General features: G+C 34.0%; 1 protein-coding gene and 1 long non-coding RNA gene across 5 annotated transcripts in view; one reads left to right on the top strand and one right to left on the bottom strand.

Moving 5' to 3' along the window:
• Positions 1-15,412, top strand: part of MINDY2 (MINDY lysine 48 deubiquitinase 2) — a 34,553-nt gene extending 19,141 nt beyond the window's left edge. The window contains exons 7-10 of one of the 4 annotated variants that reach the window (XR_005932318.1): positions 8,680-8,853; positions 10,120-10,293; positions 11,722-12,205; positions 13,759-15,412. Coding sequence is in view for 2 of the 4 variants with exons in the window: in XM_030013643.2 (XP_029869503.1) it covers positions 8,680-8,853; positions 10,120-10,293; positions 11,722-11,841 (468 nt within the window). In the remaining 2 variants the exon portion in view is untranslated. Of the gene's footprint in view, positions 1-8,679; positions 8,854-10,119; positions 10,294-11,721 lie in introns of all 4 variants that reach the window. The other 3 variants (XR_005932319.1, XM_041123251.1, XM_030013643.2) reach the window with 3 other exon arrangements.
• Positions 15,413-15,562: 150 nt separating this feature from the next.
• On the bottom strand, positions 15,563-18,646 carry LOC115341171. Its single transcript, XR_003923310.2, has 2 exons — positions 18,549-18,646; positions 15,563-18,514 (listed from the first exon to the last, which is right to left on the bottom strand). It is a non-coding gene; the product is annotated as an uncharacterized LOC115341171 (long non-coding RNA).
• Between the last annotated feature and the right edge of the window lie 4,173 nt (positions 18,647-22,819).

The following is a 22,819-nucleotide window of genomic DNA, read 5'->3' as shown; positions in this document are numbered from 1 at the left end:
CATGTAAGCCTGTACATTGTTTTATGGTTGCTTTCATTACGGGGAAAAAAAGACCCCCAACCTCAAAACAATGTGGTATTAAAAAGAAAATACTAAGTAGAAATACAGATATACTTTCTGGGTACAGATGGTACCTAGAAGCACAGGAAACCTTTTTTTACTTTGTTTACAGGATATTCCAGATAAAATACTTAAATCCTCCTGGAAATAATTTGGTTTTATGCTATTATTAAAACTTTTAAAATATAAAATATTCTTTGTATTAAATACAGTTGAGTATCACTTTGACCTTGTGAATTATAAATACAGAATTTTGTTTGTAGAATGTGGACTGTTTGTCGTCTTCTGCAGCCCAGTATTTAGATTAAAGGCCAAAACCTGGTGTGTGTTTGTCAGTGCTTTTATCAGCTTCATACTTGTAAACATACACTTCTCAGTTGAGATCCTTCTTCCTTAAAGAAATACAATGCAATACTTCAATGAGTTAAATATCCTTAACCAATATTAATAATACAGAACAGGTTAAGGCAGTGAGTAGAAATCTGTGTCTGAATTTTAACTGTAAGAACTAAGTCCAAGTCCTAAGAAATACTGAGTTAAAATATTTGAAGAATAGTATTATTTGTTAGTTGTGTATTTAAGCTTTACTGCTTCTAAAGTATGGCTTTAATCTTGTCCTTTTTGACAAGTCTTAGACTTCTGAAATGCTAAGTTTTGGAATATGGGCCATCATTCTTGTGTTTCATAGTCACTATAGTGACCTCACTTGCAGCTAGTGTTCAATTTCTGTGTTATCTACAGGCTTTTAGTTCCTGGGGTTGTCACTTCTAAACAGGGTTCTTCATTTTGCCTTGGTTTTCTGGTGAGTGGTACATTACAGAATTTGAGATATCAAGAAACTGTTGTAATAAAACCAGAAATTCTTTATTTTGTATTTTTAAAAGTCAGCAGTAATCCTTCTGTCTGTTTCTAACCTACCTAGCTATTTGCAATAGCCACATGACTCGGTATTCTTTCATATCAAGGAAGTCTGAAATAGGCTTGACGTGGGCTTTTAGCCAAGATTAGCTGTCCAAAAATTGTTGGACCTCCAGTATACTCATATGAGTGCCACATGCATTGTTGTCACAAGATTTGAGATTTTTCAACTGTTTTACTCTTTCCTTTTACTAGGTTTAATGCTAACTCGGCAGATTTTTAATGGAGTTTCTTTTACTTCATGGTTTGAGCAGTAGTCAGCAGTAGCTGGACTATGGAGAAAAGTCCCTCACTTAGGAAAACTGAAAACAATATATGCCAAAGAAAATTAAGGTGTAGAACTTTTAGGGCAAAAACTATGCAATTTGTTTGTCTTTCTTGAATACTGCCCTTCTCTCTTCCCCCTCCAAACCAATATATGGAAACACACAAACAAAACAGTTATGAAGTTAAACAAAAGGGAATTATAATAAAAGTTATGTACATGTAATAAAACTTGTGTATTTTTTTAAACATTTATACTTTGAATGATTAGCAAGAATTTATAATGAAAAGCCCTTAAGTACATTAGGCTGTTAAAGTATTATTCTAATGAAGCTAATACTTAAACTTTTATTTGGAAGCTTTCATGTAGAGCGGATGCAGCAACTTATACGCTGGGGATGTTTCTTAAGTTCAGTAGGGTTTTTTGGGGCCAATATTTTAGTGGAAGGACTTGGATTTCAGTATATTTCAAAGAAAGTAGAATGCAGGTTGATCTTAACTGCACTTACTGGAGGAAAGAAAAAAAAACCCAAAAACCAGATCGCTAAGCTTTTTCAAAGGAAATGCAGAAACCTGTTCCAAGTTCTTTTATGTGCTTATCTTTTCCAGAATTGGCTTTGGAATTGAGGAGCAGGTGTGAGTAATTTAAGAAAAAGAAATACTTGGTGATATTGAAATAATTCAAAGCAAAATTCATAAATTGGAGACATCTTAAAGTTCAATATATTAGTTTTTCTAATAAAACAGATGAACCCAAATAGCCTTAATTCTGCTCTGTATTGGTGCCACATAACAGTCATATGATTGTGACCGAGCCATTTTTAATATTTGTGGTGCTTGGTTGAACAGATTTATTTTTTTAAGTTGTATTAGAGTTCTTTCCACATCCCATCTGGTAAGTTTGTTTTAGAGATAATAGATATTTTCTCTTTTAAAATATATTATATATGCATTTATCTGTCATTCCTTAATAAGGGATAATCTTGTGGATATTTTAGAGCAGAAATGGGAGAGGTGGAGACTGGTAATATCCTTTGTGCTTATAATTTGAACTTCCTGTTTAAGTCTTTATTACAAAGCATTTGCAGGGAAGATTTACTAACACTGACAACACTTTGCGCAATTACACTGAATTTAGAGTGGCTTTCTGCTGTCAGATCAAAGGATCTTTACCTTGCTTTTGAATTGCTTATTTTAGAGGGCTGTTTTATTGAAGTGAGAATTAGGTGAAAGTGTGAATAAACAGTGCAGTATTCTGAATTACTGTATCTTCGCTTTGAAAATTTTTTTTTTTCATAGGCTGCTGTTACAAGGTGTTGCATAGTGGCAAGAACTCTTTGGAAACATTGGGTATTCTAGTGCCCAACTAATATGATTGTTAGGCTGGTTAATCTACTCATGCTTCCTTTTGTGTCCAGTGTCTCTATTGATTCCAAGATATTCTTTATTTTTTTGCGTGGCTAGTAAAGGAATTTGTAAGGAAGGGAACTGGAGTGACTCCTCACAAATGCGGCTTTCCTTTTAATATTATTTTTTTATTGTTACTAAATTAGCAATAATGTAGGTGGGTTGTTGGTTTTTTTACTCTTTTAAGTGCTTCTTGCAAGATCAGAAATAGAATCGTTATGAACATACAGCAACATTATGAATACCTGGTGTAGATTAGGGAGGTATCAGTGCCATTATATACTGTAGGCAAAAGCTTATTAACAGTCTCTGCTAGCACATATTTAAAAGGCATTTCTACACCAGTTATGGGGATGCAGATAATACTTTGGGCCTTGAGCTGGACAATAATACGTGAGAAGTTGTATTAGAACACTTTTTAAAATGTTTATTATTTTAAAAAGAGTATTTGACTTGTGAACAACGGAAAAAAAGTAAAAGGGGGAAAACTGTTTTTAGTTCACTGTCACTGTATTTGAAAATATTTGTTACTGTTTTGAAATATTCCAGTTCAATTTAGTATATGGACACTTCTAAAAAGTTAATCTTCAGGCAGGTAACTATTGTGCCATTTTTACATATCTTCCAGATTCCAGGCTCAGGGAGTAAGAGTTAAATGGAAAGGGCTCATTCAATAATTTTTTCCATTTTAGATACAGCATTCACTTTAAAATTGTGGAAGTTGATGAGTAAAGTAACAATAATAGAAGAATGGTGACAGTGCATTTTTTCAGAAATTACTATGAAAAGTTTTGAAGTAATCTTCTTCTGAAGACTTCAATGTTGTTTTTAAAGCTGCTGAGTTGATATCATAATGTAATTGTAAAGATTCATAGATTGCATTTCAGAATAGAAATAGTCTAGCAGTTCAATTATAATTTGTTTACTCAAATCAAAGTTATATTATTTAGTGTAGTCTTGAATAATTAATAGTTTACTATTCCTCTTCTGAAATTTGAAATTTGCATAATATATTGTAATTTCTGATCTGAAAAAACTTCTGAGTATTATGATCATGTTTAGGTTTATAGAAAAATTATGTAACATTTTTAAAAATTTCATTATCACATATAAAAGAAAAGCAAGTATGGTAATTCTGTCATATTAGACACCTGTTGAAGTATGGTGAGTGTTAGTTAATAATTGCAGTTTAGTTATCAGGTTTTTAATCTCTTTCACTGTTGTTTGTCCATTTGCTGGAGTACTCATTCTACTTCCTGTCCCTTTAATTGCCTGTTAATGTCTTGGCTCATGTGATTATACAGTAGTAATTTTCAGCAGTTAAAGATGTGATTTTTTTTTTTTTTTTTTTTTTTTTTGCCTTTGCTTTGTATTACACAGATAATAATACATCACATGATAATTCCCTAGATCAAGGAAAAACAGGAATGTAAAGAGGGGATCAGTTTGGTAAGAATATCTTAGTTCAGTTGGAACATTTTTCCCACTGATGTGACTGTAATACAATCTTATTTTCTTTACTGAAAAGACACCTGTTTGGATTTTTAAGTATGTGTGTTGCAGTTATGTTTTCTACTTGATAAATGTTGGGTTTCTGTTTCAGAACTCAACATAGACTTTCTTCAAATACAAAGTATATTTCATAGCAATAATCGCGCTTTTTCCTTGGGCATTTAAGATGATGTCTGAGTTTGGCATAGTAGAGGCAGTGTATGTAACTTCTTAAACATGTTTAAATATTTTTCCATTTCTTAGTAAGTGTACAGTTTTTATTCTGAGGGTTATTCTGTTGAACCAAATGGTGTATAATTTAAAAAAAAAAAATCTTAATTTTCTCTAACAGTTAAAACATTCAGGTGGATTAGACTAATCTCAAAATAATAGCACTCATTCACGTCAACATTAAACACCTTTATAAAAACCAAGGGGTCTGATCCAGAAGTCCAAGAGAACATTTACATAGTCTTCAAAGGATAAAGCTTAAAATGTTTGTCTTTACTGTATGAAGCTATTGGACAGGTGTTTGGTTTTCCTTTTCAGTTTTCTAAATTCCTGGAAACTTGGTAATTGGCATCAGAACAAATAGTTTAAAAGCATTAATTTTAATTATTTAATCTGGTCATGAAATTAACCCAGGAAAGGAGGTCTTGTAACCAGGACCACCAGCTGCAGCCTACATCTGTTTGCATTTCAGAAAGTTTTTTTTGGTTTGGTTTTTTTTTTTTCGTGCAAACAAGAAGAGCTTATTCTTCAGGAGAATAATCTTGCTTTTATCCTTGGCTTTATTTAAGCTTTTTATATGTGAAACTATAAAATCTGGGCATTGGTCTACAATATCTAAATATTGATTCTTTGGATAAATAATTATTCCTAACTTTATTGTAGGCACAGTTTACCTGAACAGTTATGCACTTGAGACTTTCTTTTATTGTTTTACTCCCTATTGACAACAGTTCTTAGTAGTTATTATTGCTGTATATTATGTGCTAGGATTTGGGGGGGGCAGTATTAACCCATGAGACTGTATTTTTTAAAAAACCACCACATTTAAAAATAAACCTAAAAGATAAGCTGGTAATTAATACTTTAGAAAGGGCCAGTTAAGATTTTATGAAGGTAGAAACACATTTATTTTGTGAAGTATGATATTGTTCTTGCAAGGTGTACTTGAAAAGCATGTTTATGTAGATTTGTTAGCTTAATTGCATGACCTTAGTGTGCTGATCATCCTGTTTTAGCTTTAACCCTGACTAGAAAGCAAATGGAGAATCAAGACCATGACCTATTAAGTAGAAAACACATTTTGTTTTTTGCCTTTTTTAAGCTGCCTTCATAATTGTTTAGTTGAGTGTAAATAAATGTTTCTACACTTAATAATCCTTACTGACTCTGTCACTGTGCGCCTTCTTTCCCTTTTCCTCGAGTGTTGCGCTGAGTGGAGCTGAAGTGCAAAACTTTGTTTGGTAGGCTACAAATGTGGTCTAAAACTACTGGACGCATCAAGTCAGAAATCCCAGTGTTATACTGGTTGTATATCACTGTCTCTTAGCAGCTAGACCGATCTCATGATCTCTTAAGTGCTGGAGAATGGTGGCTGGTTCCGGGCACCAGGCATGTTGTTACTGAGTGCAGCTCAAATTTAGAGGCAGCATGAAGGTCATATGATAAAAAGATTTTCTCATATGACAAAATCCCTTCAGTGGAATTTGGGTGTGCCGGTGAAGTTGGCTTGTGAGCCTTTAAGATTGGGAAGAGAACGTACATGGCATTAAAACAGTGCCTATAGAACCAGTCTGTAGATACGGCCTCTATTTGCTTGTTGCAAAGAACTTTAAAACGTTGAAGTTCTAGGAAGATTGGTATCTGTGGAGATGAATAGTTACATTACACCTAATACAAAAAGAGCTGACTCTTCTTATTTGGTATATGAAACTGAAAGTTGTCCAATTACTACCAAAAGTTACATGACTATTAGCAATATTATGAGGGTCCTTGAGAATCTGTTTGGGTTTTTTTGAGAAATTCCATTAAATTATACTAATACAAAGTAGAGATCAGAGCACTTGATAAAAAAACAAAGAGGGAAAGATTACTTTGGATCTGTGATCTGTGCTTTCCTATTGTTATTTCATTCCAATAAAGCAAAAAGGAACTCTGTCTCTTTACAAGTACTATGGAGCCTGTGTTTGTTGGTTTGCTAGATTTTGTTAAAGTGAAGCAGCATGTTTTTAAACTATGCAATTGGTATTGGAATTGGAATGGTATTGTTTAGGTAATGTGGTGATACGTAATACAGTTTATTGCCTTTCATCAGGGAGCTGTATTAGAATGTTTTTTTTTTTTTATTTACTCTAATGATGTTTTTAAAACCAGTGTTCAGGTATAGTTCAGCTGAGGAAGTCTTAAAAATGGAAAGTGAGAATATGAATTTTATTTAATATTGAAACAGTTCTCTACTTCAAACAAGTGTTAGCTTTAAAATATCTTTGAATGACAGATACTAGATTCTAATCCTATAAAGGTAATGATATACTTTAATATTAGTGTGTGAAAAGTTCAGCTTATAATAGGTGGGAGATTATGAAAGCATTAACACTTTACTATTTCAGTATTATTAAGCTATACTGTTTGAGCTGTTTAAAAAGTAATTCAAAAAGTATGGCATAATAGAAGAAAACTTGATGTACCCCCCTCCCTTTTTTTTTTTCTTTTTAGGTTTTGTTTGAATCAATGTACTGGTCAAAATAAAATTTAAAAGGTTCAAATACACTTACCTTAAAGATTCTGTGATTTTATTTTTTTTTTTTTTTTACATTTTTTAAAAAGACTTCTTATATAGAAGATGCTGTGAAATATGTATTCTGTGTAAATTGGAAATGTTGTGGAATTATTTCCTTTTATTTTCTTTGGGCGATTTTTAAGCATCAGAAGTAGCATTCGGTTTTTAGGCAGGTTTCTGAGGGAAAGGTGATTCCTTAGATCATGTTATGTGATCAAACTTGTTGCTGACAATTGTATTTATGTCTATAAGTCCACCTGTGCTGGGGTAACTGCCATTCCAAAGCTTGAACATACAGTGGCGTCCTTTGTGGGTTTTTTACCTGTTCTGTTTGGCCTTTTGTATAAGTGCATCTTGTGGTATTGGGTAATATTAGAACAATAGCTGCATGTGAATCTTCAAATAATGTTTTTGTTGTGTTGTATGACCTACCAGCCACAGAAGGCATGGCTGTAAACTTAGTAGGATTGAAGAGATCTGATTTTGATTTCAGCATCTCTGATAGTCTCAGTGACTTGAGAGAAATCAGTGAGCTAGTTCTGTACTTGTTGAGTAGGGGCAATGTTTTCATTTTTTGCCTGTTCAGACTATGAAATCATTATAACATTTGCCTCTTGTGTTTTGGTACGTTTAGCACAATGATCTTTGAGAAGCTGTTGTGTGCTGCTGTAATACAAATAGCAAATTTTTGTGGATGTCACAATAAACTGCTTTGATTTTTACAGCTAAAACACTGCAACAAGTTTTGCATTGAATATCTTGATCCAGTACATTCAGTAATACTAAAGGAAGCTTCAGTCTTAATGTGCTCTATGGTCAGTAATAACATTCTTGCTTTGGAGTATAATTCTAAAAACATTATAAAAGGGGTAGGATAAGATTAAAAATGAATTTTAAATTTAAACTTAAACATAGTTTTTTTGGTTTTTGGGGTTTTTTTTGTGCTGCTTTGCTGTCCCTCAAACATGCAGCACCATTTCCTTTTACTTGAGGCCAGTTTTTGTAATTTCCCTTTGCTTTCAGCTCCTCTCCCATTCCTTCAACCTAAGCTTGCATTTCATCCTTCCTGTACCTTGGCTTCTGGCCTTGTTAGTATTGTCTCTTTCACTCCCTGACCAGCCCATTTTATAATTTCAGGGTCTGAAATCGAGAAATTTGGCCTTATGGAACTGTAAAAAGGCTAAAATCCAACAAAAGCAGTTATTGGTGACAAGTGATAGCAAGAATCTTAAATTTAGTTTTTTTCAATTGAAATAAACCTCAACTTCTGTCAAAACCCGTTATAAAACATGAAGTTTGAGATCTGGTTGTTTTGAGGTAATATCTCTTGGATTATTTGGAAAGATCACCTTTGTCTCCAGATCTTGCCTTTGGAATTTAATGTGATTTGTCCTGGAATTTAAAATTTACATTGCCAGTCTTGAGTTGTACTTCTTAGGTATGTTTCCAAGGAGATATCAAGGTATGTTTTCAGGTATTATATTAATTTTTAGTCAATATGAACTTTCATTAATAATGAAAAATTACAAGACGGAACACAGAAATTAAGTGTGGCTGTTAATTTAGCAATGAATACTAGTATCTGGTGTTCTAATGCTGTATAGTGATTTATTTAAATTTTAAACTTGCTAAAAAATCTAAATGAATATTTTACTGGAATGCAACAGTTGTATTAGCTGATCATTTCTGCTAATTAGATTGTAAAAAAAATTTTTTTTAGTTTTACAGGTTTTCTTTATTCTTCTGCATAGGGTCAGCTTTACCTGCTGGTGACAGACCAGGGCTTTCTTACAGAAGAGAAAGTTGTCTGGGAAAGCTTACACAATGTGGATGGTGATGGAAATTTCTGTGATTCTGAATTCCACCTACGGCCTCCATCAGACCCTGAAACTGTCTACAGAGGGCAGCAGGATCAAATAGATCAAGTACTGGATTTATGCCTTTCTATTGTATTTTTCTGTTTGCTTGTGACTATATATAACAATTAGTACTTACTTTTAGTCATATATATGTCTACTTACACAGATGTTTATGTATGTGTACTCATGCATAGATAGGAGTATAAAAAAATCCTTTAGATACTTAGGTTGGGGTTCTCAAAATTCCTACTTTCAAGTATTAGCATGACTTCAAGGGAGGAAGAATAAGACCAACTGTGAATAGTTTGGAAAATCTGATTTTAATCTCAGAATCCACTTCTGCAAAAAGCTTATTCAGGTGAAATGTCACATCTGCCTTGTATATGGAAACAAAACCAGCACTGTGAAACTTTGCCCCTGTAACAAATTCATTTCAGCTCATGAATATTCTCATAACTGAACTTTGCCTTCTGATGCCAACTTTGCTGAATGTAGGACAAAAACTATAGCAGACTGAATGTATTTGTTATTCTTAACTATATATAATAGCTTCCAGAAGCTGTGTCTGAGACAGGACTTACTTGTACCAGTTAATGCAAAAGCACATAGCAAGACCAAGCTCCTTGGAAATCTTATATTCTGAACAAGCAAAATAAGTTTATAATAATCACCATTAATGTTTTTTAAATACTGGGGAAAAAATGAATAAGCAGATGCTTTTTAATAAATTCAAGCACTGTATATCTCTCTTGCAGAATAAAGAATCTGGCAGAGATAACAGGGGTAGTAATATCTTGAGTTGCTGTCTGGATATATCCAAAACCTACCTTTTGATTATTTTCTCATCTGTTTAGGAGTTAGTGTTCCTTATTGATGTACTCTCAACCCTATTCAGGAGAGTGGCAACAGATACTCTATCAAGCGTAATCAGAGTGTTAATTAGAAATAGCGAATTACAAAAAGACAGCTTCAAAATCTTTACTTCTACCTAGAACTGGTATGAGCTGACACTGCCTGTCTTTTGCTGCTATCCGGGTAATGGAATTTAGACCCGAAAGCAGATTTTTTTTAAATTAGCTTTTGTGTTTTGTTATGCTGTGACATAGGCACTGTGAAAGGAGAAATGTGAAGTAGCTGTTTTAGCCTTTCTGCAGTTCAGGTTATGAACAGGTTCTGAAACAAATTCCTGTTTTCCATGAGGTAAATGTATTTGAAGGTGAGGCTGGGAGAAAAGTGATGGTACTGTGTAGCTGTACGTGCTGAAAAATTCATTTGATATGACTCGACTCTTTTCTATGTGGAAGAGCATTAATAAACAGATTTACTGTTTAGGATTATCTGATGGCATTGTCTCTACAACAAGAGCAGCAAAATCAAGAGATTAACTGGGAACAGATCCCAGAAGGAATCAGTGATCTAGAGCTAGCGAAGAAGCTCCAGGAAGAGGAGGACAGGAGAGCTTCTCAGTACTATCAGGAACAAGAACAAGCAGCTGCTCAGGTCCAGGTAAGAAAGCATTATTACAGAATATGATCATGAGTTTTAAAGAGTATCAACTTAATAGTTACATAGACACATCTATGTTTGTAAATGTTTCAGGCTGATAAGACTGCTTTTTACATTCTATACAGCAAGTGATGAGATTAATATAGGAATCTTAAGACATATAATTGTTGGAATATGCATGCAGATACGGCAGTTGCTGCCACTTAAATACTTTTAAAGCAGACCTAACCTTCTAAATTAGGGTTTCATTCATACTATTTAAGTTGGAGTGATGGGATGAGTTAATACGTAAGGTTACAAAGATTGTATTAGCTAATATTTTATATTACTTGCAAAATAGCATTCAAGTAAGAGTTTTTTGATAGTAGTTGAAGTTTTGTCTTTGTCTTGCAGAAGTTTGTTGCTTTACATTTTTAGGTCTTTGTCTATGATAATGTGAATCTATTCAGTCCTCTTTAAAATCAGGAAATTAACAGTTTCTCCCAGTACACCTTTTTGTCCCATCCCCATAAGGAGTTGCATTCAAAATGCTTGGAAAATGTGACTCATGCACATGTATATAAAAAATTGCCATATAACTGAATCCTGTGTGCAAGAGGCAATATTTAAGTTGGTGTTCTGGATTCTGGGAGTTTTAACTGCTAAAGACTTAAAACTGCTTTTATTTACAAATATGTAAAAAATAATCTGTATGAAGGCTGAATCTTTGATGGCCTGAAGCAATTCAGAACCATTAACTGATGTGCTTGTTAGGCATGAAATAAGAATTTTGACAAGTAAAAGTTGTGTTATTTCCACTACTTGTTGCTTTAATAGTATCATCAGTAGCTACTTCCATGATAAAGATTTGCTACTGCTGGCTGCAAAAAGGTAGAAAGAACTGAAGAAGCTGCTTAACAGGACTTAACAGCATGCTCATTTGCAACTGTCAATGGATAACAGCTGGAATAAATGATGAAATAACAACACTTAAGTTGCCTTTGTATACCGACCCCCTTGTCAAGTTCTTAACTAGTTTCTAGTCACAAAAACCTGCTGCTTTGCCATATCTAGCTGTCAAAACCAACACTTTCACTCTGCAACTTCTGAAATGTGAAATATGTTCTTATAGAAGAACCTAGGAAAAAATTCCAGTACAGTAATATAGAAGTGCCAGAAAATGCTTGAAGCCAAATTTTATTACTGAAACAACTGATCTGAATATGTGGACACAGTAGAAGGGACACACAGGACTTGAAACGTATTTTCAGCTGACTTAATTTTTCAGAAATAAGTAGTTCTGGAATATTTATACAAAAAGACCCTCCCTGAACTCTGCAGTTTGCATAATAGCTAAAGTTTTGTTTGTGAACTTGAACACAGAGTAATACTTCAGACTGCATCTACAATAATGTTCATTTTGTTCAAGATTTTATTTTTTCTGCACAGCAGGTGCAAGGTGCTGCTTCTCCAGCAAGCGGAAGACAATCTGGGAGTAATGAACGCAAACGTAAAGAGCCTCGAGAGAAAGAGAGAGAAAAAGAGAAGAATAGCTGTGTTCTCTTGTAATAGAAAATGGATTTAGTCTGGAGTCCAAGTGCATGTCCTCAGAAGCAAAAACAAGGAGTAAAAAGGAAGACAAACCCGTTACATGCCGCCTGTGCCTGATTACCCCATGGATTTTGTTCATGTTTCAAGAGAGGATGGGTGACTTTGTTACAATCATACAGACTTTCTTCAAAGTCATAGCGCGTGCTGCTCAAGATGGAATTCCAAATCACAGTTGGATACGGCTGTGCTTTGAGTTATTCATAAGAAATACTGCACCTTGTAGCTGAACACACAAATCATGGCAAGTTTTGTGTCATAGTGACATCCATTACTCATTACATCAGTTAGTAAGCTATTTTATCTTCTACTCTAAACAACAGAGGTAATTCATTTTGTGTAAGACTTTTTCCTGAAGTCTGTACACTAGCACAACAGAGTTCTGTGTTACTTATATGGTATGAAACTATATCTTAGGCTGGGTATAGTCTTCACGACACAAGAGCCCAAATAACAGCTGGGCACTGCCTCTTCAATGTGTCCAGATTTCTTTGCTTCTGGATCTGGTATGTTCGGTTTTTTGAACCCAGATTTATACTGTGTTACTGCTATCATTGCACCTCCTAGCCAGCTTTCTTGCCCCAAGAATATGTGACTTGATAGGCATCATACAAAAAATTGTCATAGAAAATGGGGCATTTATTAATAAGCAAGATGAATATTGTTGCAATTACAAACTGGGTATGGCAACTCAGATGTTATCAGGGTTAAACAAGTAATTTTATAGGTAACTTCTTTTTCTTTTAGTATTTTTTCTCTTGTAGGTAAACTGGACCAGATAAGTTCTTATTTATTGACCTCTCCATATGATAGGTGAATGATGAGAGGAAACTAAGGTCTATAATAATCATTATTCTATGTAAGAATGCAGAGTTAAAATAACTAACTATCTGCCTTTTTTCCAGAAGTACCTTGAACTTTAACATGACGTTAACATGTCCACTTGTGTATTTAAGCAAGTGTACTGTAGTTAAAAACACACTTTTTTTGTTTGTTTTGTAAATCATGTATCCTTAAAAAGCACACTTCTGAAGGGTGAGAGAGAAGCGAGACTGCTCTCTGAGATTGTTTGGAAGGGTGGTCAGGTGTAATATTTTGTTTTTTTAAATCACTAATTTAGAATTTTTGGAAAACAGATTTTTCTAATTTATGGGAACCAAATAAACATGTTGTGTCTTGTAGTATTTATAGAATACAGAAACAGAATACTTACTGAATTTTGAGGGAACCACAGATCTTCCTCCACTCCCATTAAGTCAATAACAGTTACTTTCTTGCTGAACCTTTTTGATAAAAATTTCTATTTAGCAATTTGTAGATACTTTTGAAAAAGGCTGCTTCTCCTGGACAAGTTATGTAATCATGCTCTAAGCCTGGGTAAGTGCATTAGTATACAACAATCTGGGAAAGCTAAGGCAGCCAGGTGGAATATGACATTCCTGGTTTCGGGTGTTTGGAGAATGTCTGCAAAAGAAAGGGTGTCTAAACAAAAGTCCACTGGTAAAAAGCTGCTTTAAAATTATTTCAAGCAGACTTGCTGCAGTGATGGGAACCAGTCATCACATAAATGTGTTACGAACCTAGAATGAAAATTACACAGATAAAGGAAGAATGTCTTATTAACTAAAGGGCCAGTTTGTATCACTTTTTTCTTCCATGCCTTTTTCTCTTTTGCTTTTTTCCACTTTTGTTACAATTTCCCTTTTATAACAATGACGTAATGAACGGTAGGAGGTCTCTAATACGCGAACTGTAAATTTAAAAATTTCTCTATTCTCTAGAAAAGTCATGCCCAGAAAAGTAACTAATACTTAATGTATGCAGTTCAGATAATTTTCTATGTCAGAGCAAAGGTTGATGTCTTTTTTTCCTTTGCAGCAGCCTAACTTCTTCAAACAAATTAATGTGATGGAGGATCACCAACATAATGACTTATCTACTTTAAGCAGATCAGAAAATATTCCAGTAGTGTCAATAACAAAGACTTTAAGCCAGAATGTTGTTTAAAAACATTCTGTTACTAAGATTTTACCAAATTTGTGTATTTACATTTATTTATTGACCTTGAAAAATAAATATGTCAAGCTAAGTGTTTGTTATCTTATTATTTTCAGTGACAGTATTGCCACTTTAAATTCCTTTCTGAACAAATCTAGCTGGAGCAGGCATTGTGGCTACAGAGTATATCTTTTTGCCTAAGATACTTGTATTAGAAGAATTCATGTAACATTTCCAGTTTCAGACAGATGTGCCTGAAACCTAATATACTGTAGTTACGGTAATATTGTCATTTAGTCACAAAGGAAGAAGAGTTAAATGTCAATGCTTATTATGAGGTTTGAACTCCCAGATAATTCAGTTTCTCTTTCAATAAAGGAGTTAAAGGTTTCAGGTTTTTTTGAGATGGCAGGCATGCTATTCAAACAGTTTTCTGTTAATATCCTTTTTTCTTTACAGGTCTTGAAGCTTTGGAAAAAAGGTAAAGAATTCCTGAAATCTAGGGCATTGTTCTGCACAAGTTGAGCTTGTTAGTAGCAAAAGTCATAAGCAGATGAGCTTGTTAATATCCAAAATGAAATACATCTGGAAACTTAATTTATAACCTGCTGTGACTAACCTTGCAAAAGCAACTATCACAGCTGGTAACTATGACAGTATCTGATGATCAAAAAAAAACCAGAACAGAATTGCTTTTATCTCTAATAGTGAGCTTGGAAAACAATACTACAAGATATTCATGGAGTATCGAAAGACGATGTCTACTTCTGACTATTTACTTCATTTGCCTCTTTTTTGAAGCTCATGTTCTGGTGTAAGGGTACAGATTTAGACTTTAAATCTGTTTATACAATTTAGCATGCACATGCTCCAAATACCTACATAATATATATGAAAGTGTCCAGAAAAGTAGAGTAGAACTTGTTTTCCACTAGATAAAAGCTAGCACAGAAAACAGAATCATAGAATTTTTGTTGTTGCATAGTAGTTGTGAAATTAAAGAAGCTAAATACAAGTATTCTTAAAATTAGCAAAAAAATGAGCACTGCCATAGCGATAAATGTTTTTCTAAAAGGCACTTTGTAAATGCTCAAATATACCACTTTTCTTGTGACACTCCAATGGAATCTGCGACCCAACAAAGCAGATCCAATGGAAGACTGTAACACCAGAGGATGAAATTAGCATTCCTGAAATTCACTTAAATACAATGCAAAAAATATATTTTGTATCTAGCCATCTAGTTAACATAATAAAGTATGTGTTCAGATTGTCTTTACAGAGCTCTTCTTGTGGATCACAGGCACACAAGTTAAAAGTGAAGCATATGCTCTTCTGTGTACACTTGCGTTGGATTGCCAGTCAATCTCTACACTCATTTGGTATTTCACGTTATTGTCAAATGTTTCCTCAAACTTGTATATACAAGTTCTTGAAAAAATTTTCCAGTATGTAATAAAAGGCAATTTGAGTTCTTGAAATTGAATCTTTTGGTGTATTCAGCAGGAAATACTCGAGTAAAAGGTGAAGCTGATGTACTTTTAACTGAACCTTTGTTCTTTCCTGCTACGATAGATCTATAACCCAAAGCTAGCTCATTGCTTCCATTAGCTTTCTTACCGTTAGGATGCTTATCATAGTCAATTGCTGAAGTTTATAGAAAGCACATCTAAATACAACATACTGAATTAAGAGCCGTATTTATTTTATATAAAAGTAGACTTTTTTAAGGTTGTAATCTTAAACAGCAGGTGACTCAGGAAATGCAAGTTAATTGATGCAGTATCCTCATTAGAAGGCATATTAGAGAAAAGCAAAAAGAATAAGCCTTAGTTCGGTTGCAATATAATGCTCACATTTTTTCCACCAGTGTTATGATAACAAGACCTTGGTAACAAGAAAAATGTGACACTGAAAAATGTTCAGATAGTCCAATGATAGCAAATGTCACATGCAGGAACTTAAGACATACACATTTTATCTTGTGATTCGGTGCAGTTACTTTTTTTTTTTTTAAGCATAACTAGCAACAGACTGCTATCAGTGTTGGTTTTGAGTGGGAATATTTGGTGAGATGAATGACACTTTCTCATACAAAATCATTCATACAGAAGTCTACCAGATGTTAATTTCCATAGTGTTTCCACATAGGTCCTTCTTGTTCACAGCCTGTTAGAGTTGTCCAGTAGAAAAGCAATGTATTTAAGCTCAACTGTCATCTGCTCTGCTGGGGAAGAAGTGCCACAGGGAAATGCTGAGGAGGAAGGACAGGCTCGAGCATAAAAGTCCACCTCTTGAGGTTGTTTAGGGATTTTTTCCTTAATTTTGCTGTTATTTTAGACATAAATAACTGTAGCACAGCATGCAGTGGCCAAATCTTCTCACCTAGGCAATGACCAGCATGCTTATTTCATAGTGGGTTGGCAGCGTCTGTCCCTGTATGCACGGTTCGTCACTCTCATAATGCTTCTAGGTCAAGACTAGCTGTTCTGACCCTCTAATATCTCTATTTTTATTAACTGTCAGTTGTCTACTGTTCCGTTTTGGTCATTAAGCCAGCGCTATCACTATGAGCTCTCTTTACCTGGAGAGTTAGCTCTAACGAAATTGCTGAAACCTGGAAGTTCTTTACTGCGTTTACAGTTCCTTTTCTGGTTTGTAGGATTACTTGTGCTCATGGAGAAGCTTAATGTGCTGAAATAAGCAATTCCTTGTTTTTTGAGGTTAAGAACTTTTAACTATCTAGTTAATTATCTTTAGAAGTTAAGATCCCATGTTTACCTCTACTTGACAGTATAGAAAAATTTTCAACAAAATGTTGTTAGGTTTGGAAAATCCATAGGGGACAATTCAGGTAAGTTTCAGTACTCAACTGAAAAGTTTGCTAGCTTAGTATAAACAGTATGCTTACAAAATAACTTACTGTAACAATATGATGAAAATAAAGGCATCTGTTTCTCTAAATGTAATCCGTTGATGAAACATGAAATAAGGCACTGCAAGTGCTTTCATCACTAGTTGAGTCACGCATTTAAGGAAGCAGGTGGTGGTGGTGTGGCTAACAGTCTTGCTGGGGCCAAAAGTGAGTGAAATATGATTGTTTGATATAGTCAAACACTAAGCCAAATATATATAGATCTTGGGGGTGGACAGGGACACTAACTCATCTAAGTTTTATATTACTTTAATTATAATCTCTTGAGAACTATCCTTTAGTGCTGACCCAATTTCAGTTTAGGTCCCATCTGGCTTAAGTGATACTGATTGTGAAACTCATAAATATGGGAAGTGATCTACCAGTGTCTCATGAGACTTTAGCTCAGACGAACTTAGATTCTCCATCACAGAGCTGGATGAAGTAATGAGACGTGGTCTGTCTCAACTTGAAGCTCATGTTCTCTTTTCTTGTTGAAGCTGTTAGGAAAACTTGCACAGGCTTTTTGAGTTAAGACTTCAGCTGTAGCTTTTCAAAGTTAAGATTATGCTAAGTGGTCTTGAAAGTTTCACCTGACATAGTTTAGCATTTTTAGATTTTTTTTTTCCTAAATGTGTTTCAGAAAAAGCTGGGATAACTGGTATTATGCCTGAAACCTTCTGTTGACTTTTGTTCTAGTTCACTGGCACATGCCAAGGAAAGGGTCAAAATTGCTATTAGAAGAAACACCAGTGTGTTAATAAACTTAAATCAGCTGAGTAATGGGTAGATCCTTGGGTTTTGTCATGTCTTGTTTTGGGGAACTCCAAAATAATAATATGAAAACAGACAATTTTTTTCCCCTTCATATGAACTGGCCCTGTCTAGTCATTAATATTTGCATCGAGTATTTTTTCTTAAGGCTTGTTTATGTGGTCCAGACTGTGAAGCTGATGAGTTAATGTTTATGCTTATAATCTAGTAAACACTGCTGAGCATTCAGATACTGACACTTCTGCCTTGAGACACAGGAATAACACTGACAAAATCAGTATTTACACTTAGCAACTCTGATGCTTTTAAATACAAGAGCTGTAGAACAGTTAAAGGAAAACTCTTTTTACCATCGCCAAAACATTTTTTGGCAATGGTAAATTATAAAATTTAATGGAAACTATAAAATCGGATATAAGAAAACATTAGTGCTGTTATACATTGCATCTCAATGAATACAGAATAGGCCGAAGTTTTACGAGGTGAGTTGTGTTAGCCAGCTACTGCTGAAAGGCAGTGTGATTTGGCATCCCAATTCCTTTACTGTAAATTCATGCAGCTCACAAAAACATAATATAGTTTAACTAGACATAACCATGCAATCTTTATCTAGCTAATGCTAACAATTTTAATACTGAGGACATGACGATATGGACTTCTCCATGTAATTAATGTATGAATTCCAAGTACATGTTGTCATTAAGTCCATATTATAATTCATTATATGTGCCAGCTATAATAAAGGTAGCATGATTATTTCTGTCCATGCTATAAATGCACTTACTTTCTTTGAAAGAAATACAGAAAATTAGATGACTGCTTTTCTAATAGACTTTGAAACTACCTTGAAATGTTCTTTGTAATACTGTCTTTTTCAGTCTTGGGAAATTAAAGAATGCATAAAAATTTCTGAAGAAATGTAATGATTTGACACAATGTTTTTCTTGTCTTGTAATACGTCTCTATGGAACGTAATATAAACCCCACCTTAACATTTGATTCTGTAAGAGAATGTTGTATTTAGCTATATATGTTGCAGTCACCTTTTGGAACTAACAAACTGCTTCATGAGTAGCACACCTATGCTGTAGAAATTTCACTGGAAGGATTTAATAAATATTAGGAAAATAATTATTTCTAAACAAAATAATGCAACATTTTGGTTTTTTACTATGGTCTCCGGTGCATTGCAATAGCTAACAGTTCAGGGCTATCTTATAGTCGCAGTAATTAGTGGTGGTCGAATGCATTTTAGGATCCTTTTAAACTTCCAGAGCAGTATTGCAATATTTAACACTTGTCCTAAATCTTTCTTTATTAAATGTGTATCCAGTCCAACTTCATACTACCAGATACAGCCATAAGGAAGAACATGACATTTCAGTGTAGCCTTATGCAAGCCAGTTCTATAGTTTCATTAAAATTTTTCATAGTTAATTACCAACATGTATCAGCTCTGCAAGCAGAGCGCTGGGAGAAACAACTGAAATAAAAGCCTGTACTTCCAGCTTTAGCCAGAACTTCCAAAAGGTGTAGAGGAAGCTGGTGACCAATACTGTTCTTTTGAAAAATCTCAGACCAAATAAGAAAGTTTAATCTATGCTGTTTCTACCCCCCCCTTTTTTTTTTTTAAAAAGAGGAAAGCTAGTGTTAGATTATCCTGTGTATTTGTAGAGAAAAAACAAGCTCAGTTATGAATTTAACTGTGTCTTCAGATTTGCTAGCTTTTCAGCATGTTACCTGTTCAGCATTTTATGCCTATTTCCAGTGGAACTTTATTTTCTCTGCAGTACTTTGGTATCAGGGCATCAACGGGCCTCTTAATTTTAGGGCTTTTGTTATTGCAGATTAACCAGAGCCAAAAGGAGCTGTTTTATATTAATTACTGGTTTTGTTTTCAGTTGAGTTTTAGTGAAGTCCTTCAGATTGAAAGTTTGAAAACAGGTTCTATGTGAGGTGGGTAAGTAACTATGGTATTTTTGGCCAGTTGCAGCCCTGGTAGACTGTACAATTGAGTTCTGTTTACTATAGGAAAAAATTACTGCTGTGGAGATAAAATCCTTCTTTTGCTTGGAAAAGTGTAGTAGCTGGTTGTCTTCAAGACCACTGCAGATAGATACAGTGAACCAGTGAACCTGGCTTGTGAATTTTTAAACTACTTATAATTCAGCATTTGCATTTTTTATCATGAATGGTTGCAAATAATTACATGTTTGCATTTCACATACTCAGTTTACAGCAGTAAGCTCGCATTTCTGGATTTCTCACATGCTTTCTTCTTGATGCTGGCGAGGTAAAATAACTTTCAAGAACCCACAGGTGACCCATTGACCATAGGCAGGTACAACTGATTTCAAGAGACAAATCTGTTGTACCAAGTGTTTCTTCACCTATATTTTGATAACTCTTGAAATCACTAGTGCTGTTACATTATGTTGAAGAGCGTGACTGGTCAGACAATTACAGTACAGACATTCATTAAATAAGCAGGACTCTGGTTTTGATACAGTTTGTACTTGCAGAAATAAAACAGTTAATACTTCCCCCTAGATTGCTATCAGATTGTATTGGACAAATTCTGTCACTTGCGAATGGTGTTTCCCCCTGTATTTTTGCAGTGTATAATCACTGTTTACAGGTTAAGCCTCAAAAAATTTGATAGTGGTACTTAAAACTATAGAAAGTATCAAGTAAGTATCTTGTCCTGTCCCACAGAAATAAATTCTAAATCTGTTGCTACTTGCTCAGTACTAGTTCTTACATAAGAAGTCACAGAATGTTAATACCTTACAGCTACTTTCTTTATAAGAGAGTAAAAAATACTGTCATCAGTTCTTCCACGATAACCTGACAGACCATTAATGTTAAATGACAGCGTTTTGGTTTTATCTTTCATATTACACCTTTTGGTGAAAGAAATTCTTATCCAAGTTTTAATAATTTTTGATTATCCTTTTATCTGTTCAATAGATGCATAGCTATTATTTGTACAACTTTGGATAATCACCTTATACATGTAAGCTTATTAAAGAAACTACAGATGAAATCGATGAAACAAAAAAATGAATCCTATAGAAGTTGCCCCTAGTTCTCCAGTGTTAAGTCAAATACTTGTTACCACATGAACTGCCTTGTCTGAGTCTTTTTACAATGAAATTATTAAAAAGAAAAAAATAATCGATGTATTTTAGGGAAGTTCCGAAAGACTTCCAGATTAGTAATGTCTTCAAGATGCCATGCTTACACCCACCAGAATCACGGAATTGCTGTGTTAAATCAGCAGTTTAGTTGAGAGCCTGTTAGTCACCTAATCTTTACCTTGATCTCTAAATCTAGTTTTAAAAGGAAATGCAAAAATAAAAGCTAATGCAAGCTATTGTAGATTTACCAAGCGATGGGAGAAGTTAAATTTTTTAAAATCGTATTTTAGAAGTGCATGACATGATTACATCTAGTCATGCAGTATTGTTTGTACCAATGTATGTGACTGAAGTCCTTTTCATCATGATGTTACACCATTATCCAACATTGTAATGGCATCTACAAGTTCAACTACTGAATGTTTTGCATTTTAAAAGCCTTAATTGTTTATATTGTATTAATGTGTTTTTAAGACTATAAGGAAACAACCTTTTCCTTGTAAATTGTTAAAATAATTTTGAACACTTAAATAATTTCCAGAGAAGTTCAGTTCTGTATCTTAATACCCCTTTTTGTTGTTTGTGTACCACAAAAGAAAAACTGTTAAATTCTGTTATCTTTTAAAAAGTGTCTCCAGTTATCAGCCTCTCTATAGTTTAAGGTCTTTACCCTAATGAGATTTATTTTGGTTAACAGTCTTCTGAAATTCATTGTATGTAAATAAATTTAAGTGAGCAAACTTAAATAAACATTTCATTTAGCTATTTAAGTTCTTTCCTAATAATAAAGGTTGGATGAAATACTAAAAAAAAAAAACAAAAACAACTCACTCTGGAAAAGGATAGACTTCTGTTGATCTGAATTTATAAATTATTTAAAGTTTTTTGGTAATTTGTTTTCAATTGAGATTTTTCTTCCTCGTCATCCTAGTTTATTTCAATATTTTAATTAGAAATGAAATCTATATATGCACAATCACATTTTCATTTAATTAAGCAAAAAAAGGTCAGGAAATATTATTTATACCTTTAATAGTTGGAATGCACATCTAGACCTGTTTACTGTAGGCATGGTATCAAGTCACAACTCCAGTTTTATTTTTGTACCTCTCTATAGCTTTGTCTTCTAAGGTTATAAACTTTCATATTTCCCATTTGATCCACTAGCCACTACAAATTCATGTTATAGCAAATAGTTATTTCGTATGTGTCACACCTAATTAAGCATAGACTGCAGCCAAATGGATATGTACTTTTTAAATGCACTCTTAACTTGTACTTTCTCTTGGAAACGCCTGCAAAAAGACTCAGTAAATTGAACTTCTTAGAATTGAACAACAGAGATGTATTAAATGCATCGAGATAAGTTACTTACTGTATAAATGTTTCCTGACACAGCGTATTTCTTTTGTTTAAACCTAAATATTTGTCAGTTGTGAATATTCACACAGGATTAATTATAGCAAATGCTGTTATAGCAGGTTTCTCTCTCCTCCCATCTTTTCTGAAAAGCTACTTACTTACTCAGAAACAATTTAGTTTAACTTGCTTTCTGCTACTTAATTCCTCTGGAATACTGCAGGTACTTAGCAGTTCTTCCACACAGCAAACAGACTGTAGCCGAGGCTGACAAAGATCCATGTGCAACATCAGCATGTTCTTACTGGCTCTTGCTTTAAAATTTGTAACTTAAATCATTCTTTAAAAGACAATCTGGACCAGTGAAAACTTCCAGCTGTTAGTCAAATACTACTTTACAAGCTCTTCTTATGGTCTGTTAGTGAGGTCCTCTGTTAATTTCTGTAACTACCCAATTTGGTAAAGCTGTGTAGTGGATTAGATTTGCTCCCCCCACCCTTTTTATTTTTTTACTTGCTGAACAGCAGTGTTGTAACTATATACTTATGCTGACTGGGTAACAGGTGAGTCTTGGAGTGACTGCCTAACATTTCTGATTGGGCCTGGTCAAGAAAGATTTAACATAGGCCATGCACTGTTAAACAAAACCACAAGGTTTAAAAAGATGCGTCTCTTTTGCTTGAGACCACATCAATGAACAGTTGCAGGTATACCTGAACAAGACTGCATATATAGAATTCCCCAACCACTGTAT

The sequence above is a fragment of the Aquila chrysaetos genome, chromosome 5 (genome assembly GCF_900496995.4).
Source record: "Aquila chrysaetos chrysaetos chromosome 5, bAquChr1.4, whole genome shotgun sequence".
NCBI lineage: Eukaryota > Metazoa > Chordata > Aves > Accipitriformes > Accipitridae > Aquila > Aquila chrysaetos.
Note: the sequence above shows the minus strand (reverse complement) of the source record. Positions and strands in the feature narration are given on the sequence as shown.